Source organism: Hemiscyllium ocellatum, chromosome 5 (assembly GCF_020745735.1).
Source record: "Hemiscyllium ocellatum isolate sHemOce1 chromosome 5, sHemOce1.pat.X.cur, whole genome shotgun sequence".
NCBI classification, from domain to species: Eukaryota; Metazoa; Chordata; class Chondrichthyes; order Orectolobiformes; family Hemiscylliidae; genus Hemiscyllium; species Hemiscyllium ocellatum.
The window spans coordinates 44,716,023-44,738,810 of NC_083405.1; the positions used below are offsets into that span (position 1 = coordinate 44,716,023).

At 40.0% G+C, this 22,788-nt stretch overlaps 1 protein-coding gene across 3 annotated transcripts in view; it reads left to right on the forward strand.

Annotated features, from left to right (window-relative positions):
• The window catches only part of snx13 (sorting nexin 13), a 180,476-nt gene that overhangs the window by 39,212 nt on the left and 118,476 nt on the right, over window positions 1–22,788 (forward strand). For 2 of the 3 annotated variants that reach the window (XM_060824730.1, XM_060824731.1), the window contains exons 3-4: window positions 13,684–13,786; window positions 14,624–14,713. In XM_060824730.1, coding sequence (XP_060680713.1) covers window positions 13,684–13,786; window positions 14,624–14,713 — 193 coding nt within the window. Of the gene's footprint in view, window positions 1–13,683; window positions 13,787–14,623; window positions 14,714–22,788 lie in introns of those variants that run through there. The other variant, XM_060824732.1, reaches the window with a different exon arrangement.

Sequence of the window (22,788 nt, forward strand, 5' to 3'; positions counted from 1 at the left end):
TTGAACGAAAGAGTTCCAAACCTTTGGTATCATGTTTGACCTTGAGATGAGCAGTCATCCACATCCTTGGCTATGATTAGCACAGCCAGTTTCCACTTTATAAACTTGCTAATTTTTACCGCTTGGTTAGCTCTCCTACCAATATTTTCATCTCCGCCATAGTTATCTCTTAGTAGATTTAACGATTCGAGGGCATTTTCTAGCTGGCTTTCCACATTCTACCCTCTATAAAATTGATGTTATGTAAAACTCTACAAATCTTAAATTGCTAAATGCCATCGTCCATCATTGCTGTGCTCACTGACCTACATTTTGCCTACTTAAACAATGCTCAATTTAAAATTCTCGCTCTTGCTTTTAAGTTCCTCTCTGTAAAATCTCTTTCAGTATTATTGCCTTCCAAAATACCTGTGCTCACCTAATTGCTCCTGCTGAGCATTCCTTATTTATATTAGCTCCACTATTGTGGTCGTGCCTTAAGATATTTGGTAATAAACACAAGAATTTCTGACTTTGTTGTATAGGAGGGAGAGTTAAAGTGCAATAGAGTAGGACTAATAGGGGACTGTGTAGTCTGGGCCACAGGCATTTCTGTGACTGCAAAAGAGACTCAAGGATGGTGTGTTACCTCCCTAGTGCTAGAGTCAAGGATGTGCCTGAGCGGATGCATGTCATTCCCTAAAGGGAGGGCAAACAGCCAGTCATGGTATACGGTACTTACAGCATCAGTAGGAGGAATGGCAAGGTCCCCAGAGAGCTGAGGGTATTAGGCAGCAGGATCTTTAGGGTTGTAATTTTGGGATTAATCCTTGTGTCAAGTGCCAGGGAAGCAAAGAATAGGAAGATTAATATGCAGCTAAAAAACTGGTTTAGGAGGGAGGGCTTCAGACATATGGATCATTGAGATGTTTTTCAGAGCTGATGGGATGTATATAAGAAGGACAGGTTGCACTTAAACTGAAGTGGCATCAATGTCCAGGCAAGGAGTTTTGCTTGTGTCACTTGGGAAGGTTTAAACTTGTGTGGCAAGGGAGTGGGAACCAGAGCAATAGGTCAGCAAGTGAAAAGCTGAGGAGGAGTTGAGACAAAGACCAGTAAGGCTAAGAGGAAGAACAGACAAGGAAAGGTTACTAAACATGGCGGGGTTAGCTGACTGAAGTGCATTTATTTTATTGTGAGGAGTGTGACTGGTAGGGCAGATGAACGTAAAGTTTGGATGAATACATAGTGAAGAGTCTAACTGGAAGGTGCCATTATTAGACCTGGTATTGGGGAAAGGAGCCTGGTCACGTGATTGATGTCTCAGTGGTGGAGATTTTGAGAGTAGTGACCATAATTCTATAAGTTTACATGTAGATAAGGAAAGAGTAGTCTTCAGGTGAAAGTACTAAATTGGGGGAGGGCTAACTATGACCATATTAGGCAGGAATTGGGGAATGCAGATTCGGGGTGGCTATTTGAGAATAAATCCATATCTGTTATGTGGGAATATCCTAAAGGCCAGTTGATGAGAGTTCAGAACCAGCATGTTCCTGTGAAAACGAATGATAAGGATGGGAATATTTGGGAATTTTGGATGACCTGAGAAATTGTGAGCTCACTCAAAAAGAAAAAGGAAACATACATAAGGTTTAGGAAACTGAAGACAGATAAACCAAAAGGAATATAAAGAAATTAGAAAATAACTTTAAATGTCTTTGGCTAAACAGGATTAAGACAAGTCCCAAGATATATTGTATGTATATAAGGACAAAGAGGGTAGCTAGGGAAAGGGATAGGTCCGCACAAGGACAAAGGAGGGAAATAATGCATGAAGCTGGAAGAAGTGAGTGAGATCCTTAAATAATAATTTGCCTTGGTATTCACTAAAGAGAAGGACTTGGTGGATGGATCAGACCAACTGTCTGCAAATATATCAAGGGGATATCTTAAACCTTAACTTTTATAATATTTAAAGTTTATCTTATTTGAGACTAGTATAAGGTGCCGTGTTCCAGATGTAATTCAATTTGTCACACTACTTGGCTTTAGGCAAAGCACATTTTTAATCTTACCTGCAGTTAAAATGCAAACAAAAGGAAGAAGAACGGTATAACTTTAAATCCAACTCTGTTGGAAAACTTAACAGAATAATAGATTACTTAACTACTAAACAGTAACTGTTGCAATATAGCAACACCCCTTAAACACATCCTTGGCAAATGTAAGTTCAGGAAGTAGATTGTGCTAGAGATGCAATTCTAGCAGCAGAGAGAACTCTAGCTTTTTCCTGTAATAGAGAGAGAGATACAACAGTTTCCACAGACTACTTCAAAAACCCAACAATTGTCAAAACGTAAACTATACCCTGGTTCTATGGGAGTCTGATTTCATCCATTCGTACTGCTTCTATTCTTCTAACTTTTAAAAAAAAAACTCAAGACCTCACAAGCTGTTTACTTTATTTGCCACGAGGAGATAGGTAGAAACCTATGGGTCGAAACTTCTCTTTGGAAAAAAAGGACAAAATATACCTCTTAAAGCCATAGTATTGTTACATGAGTCTGTAGAGGAGTATGTTGATATGTTAGGGCATGCAAATTATATATAAAAATGAAGGTCATGTTGGGTGTTTTGGAAAACTTTGAGATTAGTTCCCAGGATCTAATGGGATTCTATCCCAGAATGCTGAATTGTATGAGGGAGGGAATTAATGGCATCTTGAATGAATCCTTTTTTCTCTTTAGTCACAGGAGATGTCCCAGAGGATTAGAGAATAACCAATGTTATTCCTTTGTCCAAGAAAAGCAACAAGGATAATTTGGAAAATTACAGGATGGTGAACCTTACATCATTGTTAGAAATATTATTGGAGAAGATTCTTGGGGACATGATTTCCTCACATTTGGAAAAATATGGAGTTATTAATGACAACCAGCAAGGCTTTTGTGGAGGTGGTTGTGTCTCCCAAACTTGATCTGAATTTTTTGAGCAAGTCACAAAGATGATTGAGGGCAGGGCTGGTTTGTAGTCGACATGGACTTTAGCACGACCTTTGACAAGTTGCCTTATGATGGTCTGATATGATGGGTGAAGTCACATGAGATTTGCAAGGAGCTAGTAAGATGCATACAGAACTGGCTTGGTCAAAGAAGACAATAGCAGGGGAAGATTATTTTTCTGACTGGAGATCTGTGACAAGTGATGTTCTGCAGGGTTCAGTGCTGGGACCCCTGTTGTTTCTAGTAAATATATATGATTTGGAGAAGAATGTAGGTGGCCTGTTTAGAAAGGTTATGGATGACACAAAGATTGGAGAGAGCTACAAATAGTAAGGAGAATTGCCAGACGAAACAGGATATAGATAGGCTAGAAACTTGGATGGAGAAATTACAGATGAAATGTAATCTAGACAAATGCAAACTGATGCATTTTGAAATGTCTAATGCAGGAGTGAAGTATTCTGTAAATGAAACAGTTTGAATTAATACCCTTAGTATTAACATGCAGTGGGATTTCAGCATACAGGTCCACATTTCACTGAAAGTGGCAACACAAATGGACAAGGTGTTCAAGAAGGTCTATGCTATGCTTGCTTTCATCAGTTGGGGCAGAGAGTATAAAAGTTGGCAAGTTGCAGCTGTATAGAACTTTTCGGCCATATTTGGAATATTGTGTACAATTCTGGTTGTCATTCCATGAGAAGGATGTGGAGGTTTTAGAATGTATAGAAAAGGTTTACAAGGATGTTGCCTGGTTTGGACGGTATTAACTATAAGCAGAGATTGGACAAACTTAGTTTGTTTTCACTTGAATATCCGAGGCTGGGGAGTGACTTGGTAGAAGTTAACAAAATTATGAGGGGTGTGATTTAGAATGGATAGTCAGAGGCCGCCCCCCCCCAAAGGGAGACATGTCAATTACTAGGGGATGTAGATTAACGGTTACAGGGGAAACATTTTAAAGAGATGAGAGGCAGGTGTTTATACAGAGGGTGGCAAGTGCACTGCCAGAAGAAGTAATGGAAGTGGATACAGTAATAACTTAGAAGAGGCACCTTGACATGTACATGAGTAGGCAGAGAATGGAGGGATGTCGACCGCAGGTTATTTGACTAGAAAGACATCAAGTATTGACACAGGCTTCGTGGGTTATAGAAGCCATTGTGACAGTGCAGTCACAACAGGAATTTTCTCTTGATGTTTCTTCTTCCTGGATTGGTGAAGTGCATGTAAGAATTGGTGTCTGAATTTGTCTTTTTGCCAAGGGGTGTGTTTTTGGGATTTACTGTATTTAGTTTAGATAAGATTCTCTACAGTACAGAAACAGGTCCTTCGGCCGAACAAGTCCACACCAACCCTCTGAAGAGTAACTCGCCCAGACCCATTCCCCTACCCTACATTTACTAATGCACCTAACACTCTGGGCAATTTAGCATGGCCAATTCACCTGACCTGCACATCTTTAGGTTGTGGGAGGAAACCAGAGCACCCAGAGGAAACCCATGCAAACACAGGGATAATGTGCAAATTCCACACAGACAGTCGCCCGAGGTGGGAATCGAACCTGGGTCCCTGACACTGTGAGACTGCAGTGTTAACTGCTGAGCCACGGTGTAGCCCATAATTGTATTGGAACAGTTAATATACTGTATCTATTATTTGCTTAAGTTTTTTTCCAATGGTTAAGTTATTCTAAATTCCTCTTTCTTTTGTTTATATTTTAACTATAATGTTTAAATAAATGGTGTTGCTGACTGTCAAGTAGTTTAACCAGTCGCATCACATCTGCAACATGTACTTTTTTTATTTTAAAGTTAGGGTCTAGGCTACCTTAAAATATTTTGAGGGGTTCTGGTCTGGCCAATAGCAAATTGGGGGCTCTTGACAGGATCGAAATCTATGATTCCAAGTTGGGTTTTGGATTGTTGGACTCCAAAGCGGTAAGTGGTAGGTGTGAGTATCTTATATTTTGGGTGTTGAATTCAGTTGGTTTCAACAGGATGTGCCTTGTGTAGTACCGGCTCTTTTGATCATTAAGATTTTTCTAGAAGTAGAAGAAATGTCTTTGGGAGTTTTCCAAAAAGTGAGCAAGGTAAAGCTGTTTGAATTAGCAGACAAGCAGGAGGTGGGGTTGCCGTTGTCTGAGAGAAAAGGGAAGTAGTTGCGCCAATAGCGCAACCTTTAAAATTGCTGGAAATGCCATCAGAATCTTTGGAAATGGCTAGAATTCAATTGCTAATGAAACAACTTGAACATGAAAAAGAAAATGAAACAGTTTGAATTAAGATTAAAAGCAGAGAAAAAAAAAGGAATGGAAGGCCTGAGCAGAAGGAAAGCAGAAGAGTTTGAACTTCAGAAGTTGGCAATTAAGAGAGGAAAGTCAATGTAAAAAGGACAGAAGTGAAGGCAGATGTTAGGCTTAATGAGAAGAATAGTCATGACAAGCAAACTGATCATAGCCAAAGGCCTGGTGGGGATCTGTTTAAGTATGTCCAAGCATTGCCTAAATTCAGTGAGAAGGGTGTAGAAGCCTTTTTCATTTCATTTGAGAAACTGGCTACACAAATGAAGTGGCTGTTGACCAATTGGATATTGTTGATCCAAACAAAGCTGGTAGCTAGTGAGGTATTTGCACAAAAAAGGTATCTGTGGAGTATGAGGAGGTGAAGAAAGCCATTGTAAGTGCATATGAGCTAGTACCAGAAGCCTACAAAGTTTTGGGTATCTAAGGAAAGACCTGGTCATACATATATGAGTTTGAAAGCATCAAAGTAATTATGTTAGGTGGATAAGGGCATTGAAAATAGACCAAATGTATGATGCTCTTAGATGATTATTTTGGATTAAATGAAAAATTCACTTCCTGAAGTAGTGAGAACTTGTGGAAGAGCAGAGAGTTAAAATTGTAACATTAGTGGCTGAAATGGCAGATGATTATGATTTGGTTCATAAATCAAAGTTTAGCTTCCAAAATCAATTCAATCTGTGAGGGATAGAAATTGGAGAAAAGAGAAATCTTCCGGTGTTAAGGGAAAGGAAAGCTCATTGAAGATCGTAAAGGTGGTGTACTATACAGTAAAAGGGAAACCCATGAGGGGGAAAGAGAAGTAAACAGGCTCCGGTGTTTTCACTGCCATAAAGTGGCCACATGAAGTCGCAACGTTGGTGGTTTGGTAAAAGCACTGGGAAGACCGAGATGCTAAAACAGGATAAGCTAATGAATTTTGTTGAAGTGGTAAAGGAAAATACAATGGAAGCTAAAACGCTGTACAAGAGTATATAACCAGGGTTGATGGAGAAGGAAGTGTCAGATCTTCTCACACCATTTTTTTTACAATGGGTAATGTTTACTTGCATATGCCAAGAGGAGTAGGTGAAGAAAGTACAATTTTAAGAGATACGGGTGCATGTCAATCTTTGATATTGGGAGAGGAGAAGATATGTAATTCAGAAGTTGTATTGTTGGAAAAGAAATGGTCATAGATCGAATGCATGGTGAGACGAGTAGTGCTCCATTATGTAAAGTAAGTTTGGTGAAAAATGAAGAAGTGCTGGTAGGAGTTCTGGAGGATCTCTTGGCTCCAGGAATACAGTTTGTCCTTAGTAATGATATAGCTGGATTACAGGTGGGAATGCTGCCTACTGTGGTTGAAAAAGTAATGGAAAACGAGGCCACTGAGTTATTACAGGAAGTATGTCTTGGAATTTTTCCTGACTCTGATAACCAGATCGCAAAGCTTACATGTTGAAGCGGGAGGAGAAATCTAAGAGTGAAGAAAAGGAAGTTGAAGTCCAATTTATCACAGATCTTATTGAGGGCTTATAGTCAAGACTATCCAAAGGACTGGGATAAAGGAATTCCATTTCTATGTTTTACAATTAAGGATATACCAAATGAATCAACCAAATTCAGTCCATTTCAATTAGTTTTTAGGCATGAGGTGAGAGGACCAATGAAATTAATTCAGGAGAAATTGGTGAGTCGGAATTCAGAGACCGCATATTTGGATTGTGTGCCAAATTTAGGGAAAGATTAAATAGAGCAGGTGAGTTAGTTCAACAGCATTTAAAGGTAGCAGAGCAGGTGATGAAACAAAGCAGATAAGAAATCAACAATTCACAATTTTGCTAGTGGAGATTAGTGTTACTTCCAGTGATAGGTGAACCGTTACGAGCAAGGTTTAGTGGACCTTATCATATTGAAAGGAGATTGAGTAAGGTGAGATATTTGATAAGATAGTCACATAACGCGTTCTGAAGTTTCTTTCAATCTGACAATGTTCATGGGAAGGAAATCAAAAGGAGAATTTGTTACTGGTTACAATGCAGAGTGAAGAACCAAGTTCAGAGGATTCTGAATTGGGCATTCCTCAAATTAACTTTGACAATCAGGAAGTTTTCAAAAATTGGGATAAATTATTGAGTTACCTTCCACGCAAACTCAAAATTAGCTGAAAGAGTTATTACTATCACACAGGCAGATTGTTGGAATAAGCTGGGAGGTACTAATGTAATTTCACATAATGTAGGTATAGGAAATGCTGTTCCAGTTAAGCAACATTCTTATAGCTTTAACTCTCTAAACTTGGCACAGGTTCAAAAAGAGATTGACTGCATATTCAAAAACCACACAATCAAAGCGAGTTGCAGTGACTGGAGTTCACTCATAGTAAGATGCTGAAACCATATGATGTCTGATGATCATGTGTGGACTATTGCAAAGTCAATGCAGTTACAAAGTTTGATTCATATCCTGGGACAAGCAACTTATGTTTCTAAGTTGGATTAATCAGAAGATGCTGGCAGGTACATTTATCCGAAAGAGTGAAGACAATTTCTGTTTTTTGCTTTCGTGACACCGAACTTCCACCCTTGAACTGTCCAACTGCAATTTCAAGGACCACAGTTTCCCCACCACGTGATCAACAATGTCTTCTAGCTCATCAACTTAATTTCCCACACCTCTGCCCTTAAACACAACCCCTCCAACTGTACTGGACCCTCTCAGTTATCTCCTTCCCCTTCCTGGACCTCTCTGTCTCCAACTCCGCCAACCAACTCGATCTATTTCAACCCCACCTTCTCCTCGCACCCCTCCATGCCCGTAAAAACGCAATCCCTTAGTCCCAATTCCTCCACCTCTGCTGTTTCTGCTCAAGGAGGAGCAATTCAACTGCAGGACATCTCAGGTGGCATCCTACTTGAAAGACCACAATTTCCCCTCCCATGTGATCAACAATGCTCTCCAGCACCTCCATCCTTGAACCCCAGCCCTCCAACCGCAACAAAGACATAACCCTCACCTTGCATCCCACTAATCTCCGGAAACAGCACATTATTCTCTGCCATTTGAGGCCTGCGACCAATGGTGTGCCACAAGGATTGGTGCTGGGTCCACTGTCATTCGTCATTTATATAACGTCATTGGATATGAACAGAACCCGATCTATGACTATCACCTCCCACCTGCCTCTACCTATCACCTTCCCAGCTACCTTACCCTGACCCCCTCCCTCTTATTTATCTGTCAGCCCCCTTTGTCTCTTTTTCCACATCTTTCCCGCCCCCACCCCCACCCAAATTCCTGATTTGAAGGGCTTGTGCCCAAAATGCGACTTTCCTGCTCTTTGGATGCTGTCTGACCTTCTGTGCTTTTCTAATGCCACACTTTTCAATTATATCAATTTAAAGTCATATCATCTAGTATGAAGAATGCGTCAGCCACATTTCAAAGAGTAACCAATCAAGTTATTTCTGGATTAACCAATTGTGTGGTGTACATTGATGACCTGGTGATTTTTAGTCACACATGAACAGAACATTTGCAGGATTTTTTTTGGAATAGTTCAGTCAACGTTTTGGAGACAAGCTTGGTGGTCCACCTGACTAAGAGTGAATTCGCAAAAAGCCCAACCCACATTCCTGGACGTGGACAAGTGGCCCCACGGGATGTGAAAATAAAAGTTCCGTGCCATTGACAAAGGGATTGAGTAGATTTTATCGTAAGTTCGGACCAAATTTCAGCTATATGGTTGCTCCACTGACTGCTTTATTGATGTGCAGAAAATTTCAGTGAACAGTGGATTGTCAGAAGCCATTTGACAGCCTGAAGGCTGTGTTAACCACTGCCCTAGTGTTAGACACACCTAATTATGTGAAGCCATTCAAGGCAGTTTTCGATGCGAGTGACATGGGTGTTGGTGCTGTACTCTTACAGGATGCTTACAGGATGATGATAAGATGGAACAACCTATTGGAGTATTTTTTTCAGAAAATTGAATACTCACCAACACAAATATTCCATGATTGAGTAGGAAACCTTGAACTTGGTTTAGGCGTTACAACATTTCAACATTTATGTTGCAGGTAATGTGTCTGAGACAATTGTATATACTAATTATATATGCAGATCATAACCCATTAAAGGTTTTGGAGAAATTGAAGGACAGAAATTCCAGACTGTTTTGATAGAGTTTATTATTACAGCCATTCAATTTTAAAATTACAGGGCGACCCACATATCTGCAGAATCGTTTTCCATGGTTTTAGTTACCCACGGTTTACTGCAGCCCAAACATATTGCAGGCAACCTTCCATTTAAATGAATGGATTCTCACCTATCCACTGTTTTGGGCTAACACGGTAGATCTTGGAATGGATCCCCACATGTACTGGGGGACAACTGTATAAATGTGGCAGGATGAGAAAACACAATTGCCAATGCATTTGTCGTAGCTTTGATGAAGAAAGGCAGAGGCATTCATTGGCGGGAGAACGTGGACTGAAATAAAATATAGTATTGAATTTTTGCATGCTTAGAGTCAAGGTAGTATACATTTATTGTAATGTACCAGTAGGATAAAACTAAGGGTTTTAAAAATGAAGCCATCTTTGCATATTGACAAGTTTTTTTTTTAAGGATGGAGGTGTAACAGTGCTGTCATTTTAAACATTAATTTTGTCCCGGGTTTTTGTTTTGAGAGGTCGTAAGGTAGAGGTGCTGAACTAGTTTCGTGATGATGACTTAAGCAAACAACTCATGAGGCATTTAGAGTTTTAGCTCTGTCAGATCCAGATTTCTGGATTTTGTTTTTTTTCAGTAACATCAGAAGCTGTTTCAGATCTCAAAAGAGTTTGAAGCTTCGTAGAATCCCTACAGTGTTGAAACAGCCCATTTGGCCTAACAAGTTCACACTGGACCACCGAAGAGTATCCCACCCAGACACATTCCCCTAATCTATTACTCCTTATTTCAGCTAACTAAAACATCTAACCCACATATCCCTGACCACTATGGGCAATTTGGCATGGCTAGCCTAACCAGCACCTCTTTGTGACTGTGGGATGAAACAGGAGCAACCGGAGGAAACCCATGAAGATGCTGGGAGAATGTGCAGACTCCACACAGACAGTTGTCCAAGAGTGGAATCGAACCTGGGTCTCTGGTGCTGTGAGGCAACAGTGCTTACCGCTGAGCCACCGTGCCACCCTTCAAAGAATGTCTCTTGACTGCTACACATTCTGAATTTTCTCTTGACGTTTCTTCCTCCTGGATTAGAGAATTGCATAAATGAATCGGTGTCTGAATTTGCCATTTTGCAAAGGATTGTGTTTATGCAGTGTTATTATTTTGGAACAGTTAATTAGTGATGGATACTGTATCTATTATTCAGTTAAGTTTTCCAACAGTAGTTATTTTAAATTCCTCTCTTTTATTTGCTTATATTTAAACTATAACTTTTAAATAAATTGTGTTGCTTAATGTTGAGTAGTTTGACCAATTGCATTACTTCTGGAGTACGCACTCCACATCTATCTTTAAAATAAAAGAAATGTTAGGATTCTGGCTGCCCTCTTAAAATATTTTGAGGGGTCTGGCCTATCCATAATACTATGCTGTATTGTTCTTTGCTTTAGGATGCTTTATTACATTTTAAGGTACAATATACATAGTTGCTTACAGAATAGTTGCTAACACCTTTTAGAAGTATAACTATTTACTTATTTTCATGAGACTTGTAGACATATGACATTGACATAACAGTATGCCTCTATCTACCCTCAAATTCATGTATGCCATTTATTGGAAGAAACTCGGGACACAGCACAGATCTTTTGAACACAGAGAAGTTGTTATTTGGATTTGTTGATTTTTTTTAACAAAAGGTAGGTGCATTTAACTGTTGGTGGGCTTGGTATCAGATTTTTTTGTTTTGAAGAAACCCTCAAACTATACCTTTCTTCTCACAATTGCACAAATTATGGAGTAAGAAAATAGGCTTCTCAAACTTGGTGATCAACTTAGGATGCGATAATAGGATCCATGGTTTGAGGTGTGTGTAGGATGCTACACTCAAAAAGAATGGAACTGTGGGCATTGTCTTTCCCATAGGTTGCATTGAGGATCTCTACGCAGCTGCAATGGGTGCCTTTTATGTGAAATGGATTTCCCAAAAGATGCTACCAAGCCTAGTACCAGCCCTGGGATCAGACTCTCTGCCAAGGGAGCTAAGTAAAGGTTATAGAAGCAGACGGGGATACAGCAGGACAAGACTGGACTGATGAACACACTTGCTGTTGACTGTCAAACATTTGCCAGAGTACATGTTTCTGTATCACCTCTTTTTAATTGATACTTGCTGAAAAAATAGCCCCAACTGACCAGGAGTGTTGTAGAAAAAGGTTGTGCCTCATTTGAGAAAGGGAGCATGACGGAATCCAGAAAGAAAAAACGTTGTTATCACACAGGGATAACAAACAAGATCCAATCAGGCTTGCGAACTCTAAATTTGCAGGACAGTAAAATTAAAACAGTCAATGATCCTCAAAATTGCTTATGTTCTTGACCAAACTTTAAGAATAACACATCAGGCACCAAGTTTTTAACTTAAACAGAAATGAAAAATTTATTATTCATATTATAAGCTTAGTAGAATAAAGCTAAACAAATTAATCTAATTCAGGTCTTTGATTTAAATCCAGTCTTCTTTGACCATAACCACTGCGCTTTCTCTCAAACAGTTAAGGGATAAAGTAAAAAATTAATAAAACTTGTAACTGGCCAGTTCAATGACCATTTTAATGATAAGTATCAGATCTTTATGAAATCCTTGAGTAATTCTTGTATTACATGCAAATGTGATTGTATCTGCTTGAATTTGGAAGTCACTGGTCAATGCAAACAGCTACCAGCAGGTCCTGGAGAAGGATTGACATCGAAACATTGACTTCTCCACCTCCTGATGCTGCCTGGCTTGCTATATTCTTCCAGCCTCCTGTATGTCTACTTTGGATTCCAGCAGTTTTCTTTGGCTCTGAGAAATATTTGCCTCTCTTATAAACTAGAATTCTTTTCTGAGAACATTCAATAATTCTTCAACAGAGTACTAAATCTGAAGGTAAACTCAACACTTTTTTCCCAGGCCAGAAGCTTCTGAGTATCTAGCCTTCAGCTCAAAATACCTAATCAAATCCAGTTCAATATGTGGTTTCTCTCTCTTTCTTTTCATGCATCCTTTTCATGTGTCCTCTTAGCTAGGTAGCCATCAGTGGCATTTCCTTAATTAATCAGTGTACCACTTAATGAGCTGCTCATCCTTGAACATAACAAATCATGGTGCTGAAATGTCTGCAGTGTTCTGAAAACAATAATTAACTTATTGTTATCTTTCCAGGCCAATTCCCACTTGCAAACATCTGTTTTTTTTAAGTTTGCTGTTCAAAATTCAATTCTAAACTTAAGTAATAGTTCCAAACCAAAAAAAATTAGAAAAAACAGAGAAAAGCAATGCGACTGCAGCTGTTAGTTATTTTTTCAAAACAAATGTCCAGAATGAGCTATATTGGGCATGGTTGTCACTGGCATTTGGGCCAGAGGTAATATTTGTGGATTGTCCAGAGCTGAAAGCATTGAAGTGTACTATTTTCCTGAAGATAGCATCTGTGTAACTTGGTTTGAGGAGAACTGTTGTCGGTTGAGAATCGGTGGTTGAATTTTTGAAGAAAAGAAAATTGAACTGTATATGAAGAGGACCACAGATTTTGGAAGTCTGTGACTGAAAGTGGTATAATAGAAACTCAATAAATCTGAGCAATCCATGCTTGTATCTGCAATTGAGTATGTCATTTATTATTATTGTGTGACTTGTTAATTCATGTTTAGTTTATATTGTTTTTGGCTAATAATTAAAGTTCAAAGTTTGTGAGAAGATTTGTAGCTCGGGTGCTCGTTGTTGTGGTTCTGTTCGCCGAGCTGGGAGTTTTTGTTGCAAACGTTTCGTCTCCTTTCTAGGTGACATCGTCAGTGCTTGGGAGCCTCCTGTGAAGCGCTTCTGTGCTGATTCCTCCGGCATTTTATAGTGGTTTGAATCTGCCGCTTCCGGTTGTCAGTTGCTGTCCGCTGCAGTGGCCGGTATATAGGGTCTAGGTCGATGTGTCTTTAATTAAAGTAAAGGATATGAAAAGATGCAACCCTATCCACTGATTTTTCATTGCAGTGTGATAAAATTGTTTCTTTTGATATCTTCATTGACTGACTGTGATTCAACAATTCACTGATTCTTTTAACTTTATGTAAAATTCTAAAGATGAATGGGTGCAAATGAAACTATAACTATGATTTATATATTATCATTTAAATTTTGTTCAAATGAAATTGGTGCTTGAGCACAACAGTTCTGAAAATTTGTGTCCTATTTTTCAGGGGTCTTGCAGTCACACTGCTCTTTGGAAAAATAAATTCCGAGAAATATCTTGAAAGGTGTGAGCATTCTTTCCTTCCTGCAGCACCAACTGCTCTCCCCAGAGTAAGTGGACTGTCTTAGACTAGATTTGATGTTGCAGATGATTTAGCCTGTTGTTAGTTCACACACACTCAATCTGATGGCATGATATGCACTGAGATCTCACCTTGGAATTAAACATGAAATCAAGGCTATGAATGTTCTGCTTCAGTCCTGGGCAGTTACCCGGGAAAGATGAGAGCAGAGCTGAACAAAAGTTTGGAGTAGTGACCAAAAATGGTAGTTTTAGTCACACAAATACTTACATGAATAAATTTTCACTGTACAAGTTTTGGGTGCCTGATGAGTAGTCTGGCAATGTAAAGACAATGGAGGAAGTTATGTGCATTGGAGGTTAGGACTGATTGTGTATCATCAGTATTCATTTGAAAACTGAAGCTGTTTTTGGATGAAGTTACTGATGGGCAACTTACGGTTGAAAAGTAGGCAGGAGCATTCTTGCATTTTAAATATAACTATATATAAATGGAGAGATAAACCATTACAGGCAATCCATTGATGAGTAAATAAAGATAGAACCAGAAACAGTGCAACCGCATTAGATTTGATGAGAGAGGTATGAGAGGAGGAAGGAGAAGGCACTCAATTATGTCAAAGAAGACAGCCAGGCTAAGGAGGGATAGTTTACCTTTGTAGTCACTTGGATGTCATTTGTGACTTTGAGAGCCATTTCAGGATCACAGCTGGGTAGCCTTGAGTTGGGGGATTCAGCAGGGAGTTCTGGGAAAGGTGAGCAGTGATTTCTTGACAGAGTTTCAACCTTTACAAATGGCAGGAAAACAAATTTCTGTGTTTTTTTTAGTTGGTATTATGTTTTGATTCTCAAACTATTCTGTTCAGGCTTTAGAAGAAATGAAACGTGAAAGTAGACAAATAAAGATTGACAGGCGATTGACTGGTTCCAGTATAATTGATGAACCTCTACAGCAGGTGAGTAGCAAAGAAACAAAACATCCTTTTTGTTTACTGTTTGAGTATGACACTGCCTCATTATACTCCTTCATATACACCTCTATTGAACAATTAATTGCCCTCTAAAGTGACAATTTTAACTTTAAACCTCAGGAAGCATAAAAACAAAAGTAACATTGTGCTCCTGTTGTAAAAAGTTTTTGGTTGAATGCAACAGGAGTAGCCTGCCAAATCAAAGTTTTCCTTTTCTAAATAAAAGCAAAACACTGTGGATGCTGGAAATCTGAAAGAAACACTTAATTCTGCAGAAACTCAGCAGTTCTGGCAGCATTTGTGGCGACATTCTGTTAATGTTTTGAGTCCAGTATTTAACTGTTTCCCTCTTCCAAGTTGCTGCTAGACCTGCAAAAAAGTTCCATACTTGGGTTTGTTTGAAGTTTTCCTTCTGCTGATTAAGGTCTATGTTTGACTACATTGAATCAATGTGCTGCACAAAGATTCCACACAATTTTAAAAATTATGTACATTTTTCTGAATGTGGACATTGCAAGCATTTATTGCCCATCCTTAGTTATCTTTATCACTAATAACATTTTGGTGTTTCCTACTATTTGCGTGTGACCAATAAATTTATGTGAATGTGTCTCTTCTATCCTTAGTGCTTGGCTGAATTTTAATAACTCAGCAGTAAGCTTTTGTATATTTCAAGTAAAAGTTTATTTTATTTCACTCACCTTTGCTTGAAAGCTTGTCTAAATGTGATTTCTCAGTCATGCACTTGACTTGCCTTCCCTACCTCTCTCTCTCTTTCTCTCTCTCTCTCTCTCTCTCTCTCAAAACTTTAGATTCTGGTGAAGATAGGCAATACCATTTTGCTATACCATTGCAGTCCTGCTGTTTCTCATTTGAGTTGCTGTTCAGCTATCGTGAAAACCTTGCAAAAGCAGAGATTTCTCAGTAACTGTGAAGATTCTAAAGTTGATTTTTCCAGAATTGGATTTTTTTTTCGGTGAACTTAATGGTGGAGCAGGTTACAAGAAAGTCTTCCTCTTCCTTTCAAGATATCACAGTTAGATCCTTTTGACTTCCAAGCTGACTGCAGTAGTTTGATGGCTGGGTGAACTCTCTCGATTGCTAATATCTCTTTCATCAGGGAGCAAAGATCGCTGCTTTATCATGCGATCTCATGAAATGTCAAGTCACTGTCCAAATATTGTTGTGCTAATTCAACAAAGAATCTAGCACTGGCTCCCTCCTCCTGGCACTGCCCCACCCATTAAGGTATCAATTAACCGTAGAGGGAACTGGAAACTCCCCCTGCCCTGCTCTATTCCACCCCCACCAAACACCAATTCCTTTGTGGCCCACACCCTCTTCCCCTACTCCTCCTTACTTTACTTCCTCTCCTCATTCTCCCCATCCCCCCCATTCCTCATTCTCCCCATCCCCCCCATTCCTCATTCTCCCCCCATTCCTCATTCTCCCCCTCCCAATTCCTCATTCTCCCCCAATTTGTCATTGCACCCACAATTCCTTGACCTCATCCCTGTCTGCTGTCTGTCCCTATTCTCTCCCCTTCCCTGTTCTCCCTTCTCTTCCATGTTTCCCACCGCACACCCCATCTCCTTCATCACCCCTCCCGTGATCCCTCTTTCCTCCTCCACCCCCTCTGTATTCCTCCACCCCACTACTCTTATCCCACCACACCCCCACACCCCCAGACATTGTCCTTGCCTGATTGTCTCAAAGATACAGGTCATTCTGCTATAACGTGTGTTTCATTAACGTTAATTTGCTGTAATGCAATAGATGAATTGAGGACACTGTGTTTCTAAAGCAAGAACTTTTTAAAAATGTGTATTGGCTGGAATGCAATTACTTCGCCAAAACTTTAAACACTGTTTCTTAAGTGTGATTTTTCTATAAAGCGGAGTTGTGTAAGAACGCAACCATCATGTTATAGAAGAACCACCTGTATCTTGAAAGCCTTGCAAGTTATTGCTAGAGGTTTAAAATGGGATGCCAGTATGATGTAAGCTGCCTCTGGTATTGAAGTGCACCTTAAAGGAAGGTATTCTGTCCTGTGACGAACAGGTTCACTGAAGAGGGAGAAATTACTGCTACAACTGGATGTACTGAAAGGTTTGGCCTCCTTAACCTCATGGAAAATCAATGCTTCTGTAGGCTAAATTCATCAGGTCAGGTGATCACATAGTTGTGGTCCCTGTTGAACCAGATAATGACCAATTACTTTTGTTTCCAAAATCCACTTTGCCTCTATATCTATCACAACTGCAACTGGCAATACCTTGTGGATCAATGTATTTACACTCTGCAAACACCATGAGGCTGGTGACTGATGCATGTGTGCGTAAGCTGGAATTATGTTAATTGCCTGGCTTGAAGCAAGCCAGAATGAGCATTCACTCTCACCTCTGTGACTAGTTTCCCATAAGTGCATGGTAACATCAATTACACAGATATAATAATTCAAATACTACCAGATTGACCAGAAGTTCTGTCACAGTATTTCATCAATACTGAATGCAGTCACAAGATGACATTCCTGCAGGTCTGTGCCAGATTTAGTTCAGCCTTTGACGTTTTTAATTGCACTAGTTCCAACATTTCAAAACTTTTTTGTTCCAGCAATTAGACTTAAAGGCTGACCTACAAGAGGCACTGGATACTCTGTTCAAACTTTGTCTAATGATAGCAGTGAGGAGTCATATCAATAAACAACATGAGGCCATCTTAAGGTATAATGGTAGAACCCCAACCCCGAGACTGGGAAGCCTGGATTCAAGTCTCACCTGCTCTAGAGGTGTTTTATAATAAGTTGATCAGAAAAATAGGTTAAATTTTTAAAAAAATACAAAGAGCTATATGACCACCGGGTGATTCATTAAGCAAGCCATTGAAATGTTTAAGACACACTTCGAGTGTCTATTTAGATTTAAAGGTGAGGGCTCTGCAGTCATAAGCGTGTGTTGCATCCTTCAACAACAACTTATATTAAAATGCACATTTAACATCACAAAATGCTCCATTTTGTTTCACAGGGATTTTATAACTCAAAATTTCATTCCATACTGTTTAAGGAGATTTTGGGGCTGATGGGCTGCAAGGGGAAAATGGAGGAGAGACATACAGGTTTGGGAAGAAAATTCCAGAATTTAGTTCCTTGGCAGCAGAAGACTGGTGGAACATTTCAGGTTGGCAATGCTTAAGGGGCTAGAATAAAAAGTGCACATTGGCCTGGATTGTTTTGGCCTGAATTATATTATTATGGAGTGCATTAGATGGAGAGATGGAAGCATGGAAAATTTTAAACTGGGATGGCATTTTAAGTCAGAGCTTTGTTGAATATAGGTCCAACATAGGTCAATGAGCAGGGTGATAAGGGAATAACACTTGGTGTAAGAGTGTTGGCGGTTGAATTTTGGATGACATTGAGTTCATGATGTGTAAAATGAGAGAGACCTGCCAGGAATGCATTGATTTGTTTTTAGCTACATTTCATCTTGAACATAAGGTCTTAGCAAATCAGCACAGATGAACAAATATACTGTCGTACTAATATGTATGTTGTAGGATATGTAATGAAGGTGTATCTTGGGGGAGACATAGGAAGTGAGAGAAGGAGTTTGGGGGTCAAATATGACAACAAAGTTGAGCAATCTCATTCAACCCAAGATATTAGGGAAACGGAACGAAGCATATGAATTAGTCTCGCGATAACCAAAGACAGTGACTTCAATTTTACCAATATCAAGTTAGAGAATTTCCTTCTCATCCAGTATTACATGTTAGATAGGAAGCCTGATAATTTCATGAAGTTTGAAGGAGTTGAGAGAGACCATGGTGAGATAGAGCTGAATGCATCACTGTGCATGTTAAAAAGTGGCTGTTTTCAAATGTCTGGCGCAGCATGCAGAGGAGACATGGAAGAGCTTGGGGCAGGCAAGGATGGATGTTTGAGGACAAAGATAATGCTAGCAGGAATAGGAAATTAAGCTATTCATGAGATTCTCCACCAATAATTAGAAAGAAACTAGGTGAGTGCAGTCCTTCCAGATTGGCAGTCCTGGAAAGGCACAAGATCACCCAGTTAGAAAGGATTGCAAGGTGGAGGATGACAAAGTGCTTATCACTAGTCTTCAAATAAAGAAAACAATTAATTTGGAGGAGCAAACCTGTTGCACCTGCAGACCAGCTGCATTGACTGTTGCTCAGGATACCCCTCTCACTTGCAGGTTTAGCTAGTGGTGATGCACATAAGGACATCACAAATAATAATCCCTTAGTCTTTCCACCAGGCACCAAACCTTGTTCCTCCCTTGGCAGTCCTTCAACCAACGTCTACCGGTAACCCATTTGCAGATTGATAAGGCATGTGTGCTTAAGCCCATTCATCAACAGGGTGGTATAGTGGCTCAGTAGTAAGCACTACTGCCTCACAGTGCAAGGGGTCCTGTTTGAATTCCAACCTCAGGCGACTGTCTGCGTGTGGTTTGCACATTCATCCCATGTCTGCATGGGTTTCCTCCAAGTTCTCTGTTTTCCTCTCACAGTGAAAAGATATACAGGCTAGGTGGGGGTGCATTTGGGTGGGCTGCTCTTCGGAGGATCTCCGTGGACTCCCTGGGCCAAATGACCTGTTTCCATATGTAGGGATTCTGTGAACATAGAAATGAAGAGCTGAATTCCATTTTGAATGTCATGAGCAGAAAGTGGAAGTGGTGCTGATTGATAAATTCTGAACCACCTGTGTGTGTTCTCTTGGTCCATTACAGTAGCTTTCTTTTACACTTACTACTATTTTGTATGTGGTGAATACAATATGTGTTCAACAGAAATAGAGACCAGGGTACTCAAATTCCTGCCAAGACTGCTGAGGCTTTTAACCAATGCCCTCTTGGTTCAGAGACCCTTGTGTTCCCTGCACTGTAATTGTTCCATCTGCATCTGTAAAGGCGCAGAATTCTACACTGGGAAAAGAGACAGCTTGTTTGGTATTGCCTCTGGTTGGGTATGGGACAAAAGGGTGAGAAGTGTTAGTGTTGCAAATAGAGTTCTCAGTTTTGTGTTCCTCATTACCATTATTGCTCTGTTGAACCATACCATATTTCTATTGTCACACTGCTACAGTTTGGAGTGCTGAAGATTGAGGGTAAGGAATCAACCATTTTGTTTAAGGTGACAGATCTGTGACATCTAAAGTTGGCACTGTTGTGCAAATGGGATGCATGGATTTGCATGAGAGATTTGTTTGGATAACCAGGAAGGCTTTTTGACATCAATCCATCAGTGACCAAGTCTCAAGTCTTCACTTTCAAGCCTTTCCACTGTTGTTGTGGGGAACAGATCTGCCACTACCTCTCAAAATTCCTGATGCTCCTTTAGCATTCTAGTTCTCAACAGTGGTACTGAATGTTCATCTCTGCTTAACTGAGTACTGTGTGTGCAGGACATTATGTTCTTGAGCTTGCCTGTGAAATGTGATTTACCGGGTGGAAAATCATATTTAAATTGAAATGATTCTTCCAAGATAAGTATTTTAGTGTGTGCTTGTGTGTCCTGTGATTGTGCATCTTTTGAGGAATTAGCCTCGTACATGACCAATATAGAACATAGAACATTACAGTGCAGTATTGGCCCTTCAATCTGCGATGATTTCACAGGTCAGTGCGACAATCTGAAGCCCATCTAACCTACATTATTCCATTCCCAGCCATTTAAATGTCCTTAAATTTGGCGAGTCTACCGCTGTTGCAAGTAATGCGTTCCACGCCCCTACTACTGTCTGAATAGAAAAAAATACCTCTGACATCTGTCCAATATCTAACACCCCTCAATATAAAACTTATGTTCCCTCGTGCTAGCCATTGCCACCTGAGGAAAAAGGCTTTCACTGTTCCACCTATCTAACCCTCGATTATCTTGTATGTCTCAATTAAGTCACCTCTCAACCTTCTTCTCTCTAATGAAAACAGCCTCATGTCCCTCAGCCTTTCCTCGTAAGACCTTCCCTTCATACCAGGCAACATCCTAGTAAATCTCCTCTGAACCTTTTCCAAAGCTTCCACATCTGATAACTGTACACAATACTCTAAGTGAGCCCGCACCAGAGTTTTATACAGTTGTAGCATGACCTCGTGGTTCCGAAACTCAATCGTTCTACCAATAAAACTGAACACACCGTATGCTTTCTTAACAACCCTATCAACGTGGGTGGCATGTTTCAAGGATCTGTGTACCTGGACACCAAGATCTCTCTACTCTTCTAAACTACCAAGATTCTTACCATTTACCTAATACTCTGCATCCCTGTTACTCCTTCCAAAGTGAATCACCTCACACTTTTCTGCATTAAACTCCATTTGCCATCTCTCAACCCAGCTCTGCAGCTTATCTATGTCCCTCTTTAACTTGTAACATCCTTCAGCATTATCCACAACTCTACTGACCTTAGTCTCATCTGCAAATTTACTAACCTATCCTTCTATGCGCTCATCCAGGTCATTTGTACAAACTGCAGTGGCTCCAAAACAGATCTTGTGGCACATCACTAGTAACTGAACTCCAGGATGAATGTTTCCCATCAACCACCACCCTCTGTCGTCGATCAGCTAGCCAATTTCCGATCCAAACCACTAAATCACCCTCAATCCCATGCCTCTGTATTTTATGCGATAGCCTACCATGGGGAACCTTATCGAACTCCATACTGAAATCCATATATGCCACATCAACTGCTTTACCCTCATCCATCTGTTTGGTCACTTTCTCAAAGAATTCATTAAGGTTTGTGAGGCATGACCGACCCTTCACAAAACAGTGTTGACTATCCCTAACTGACTTATTCAATTCTGGATGATTATAAATTGTATCCCTCAACCCTTTCCAACACTTTACCCACGACCAAAGTAAGGCTCACTGGTCTATAATTGCCAGGGTTGTCTCTACTCCCCTCCTTGAACAATGGAACAATATTTGCCGTTCTCCAGTCTTCTGGCACTATTCCTGTAGACAGTGACGACATGAAGATCAAAGCCAAAGACTCAGCAATCTCCTCCCTGCCTTCCCAGAGAATCCTTGAATAAATCCTATCTGGCCCAGGGGCTTATCTATTTTCAAACTTTCCAGAACGGCTAACCCCTCGTCCTTGTGAACCTGAATCCCGTCCAGTCTAGTAGCCTGTATCTCAGTATTCTCCTCGACAACCAGTATTCATTTAGCGCTTCCCCTATCTCCTCTGACGCCAGGTACATTTTCCCACTACTATCCTTGATTGGCCCTAATCTTACTCGAATCATTCTTTTATTCCTGATATACCCACAGAAAACCTTAGATTTTCTTTACTCTGTTCTGCCAATTACTTCTCATGTCCCCTCCTGACTCTTCTTAGCTCTCTCAATGGCAGTTGCTGTGACAATTAGCTCTGTTGCATTATTTTTACAATTGAAAGCTGAATTATCTGTGTGAGCCCATTCCCAGTTCTCTAACCTTGCACTTTGCACACTGTTTTATTAGACACAAAAAAAACGGCCTGGGTGTGACAGGTTCCATATTCATCTCATGGATGCAGTTATTTGGTGATGATTAATTGGACTTATGCATTGAATTGAGGTGAGTGACAGTGGCAGTTGAATAAATTGGGAAGATTTGAAGATAGAAAGTGAACCCTAGGGTCTATTGAAATTTGGGTCATGTTAAGGAGTACATTTGACAAGTCAAAGTTTTAAGATTGGAGCCGAGGTTAGCTTAAATCACAGGATATGGTCAGAACAACAAATTTGCACACTTCTCTTGAGCTAGTGAGGTCATTCAATTGCTTCACTTTTAGCAAAGCTGGGGCACAATACTCCAATTTGCTCAGTACTGTCTCCAGCCATCCTGCTTTCATGAGAACTGCTTCAGAGTTGGGGAAAAATATGTCTCTCTTGCACCTGACTACAGCCAAAGTAATTCCAAATTAAATTTAGTAACTGCCCTTGTTTTTTGCATTTATCATTCTTACAAGTTGATTGCATCACATGTAAAGGTGATGTCTGTCCATAGTTCAGTGGTGGAAAAACCCATAAATCAAA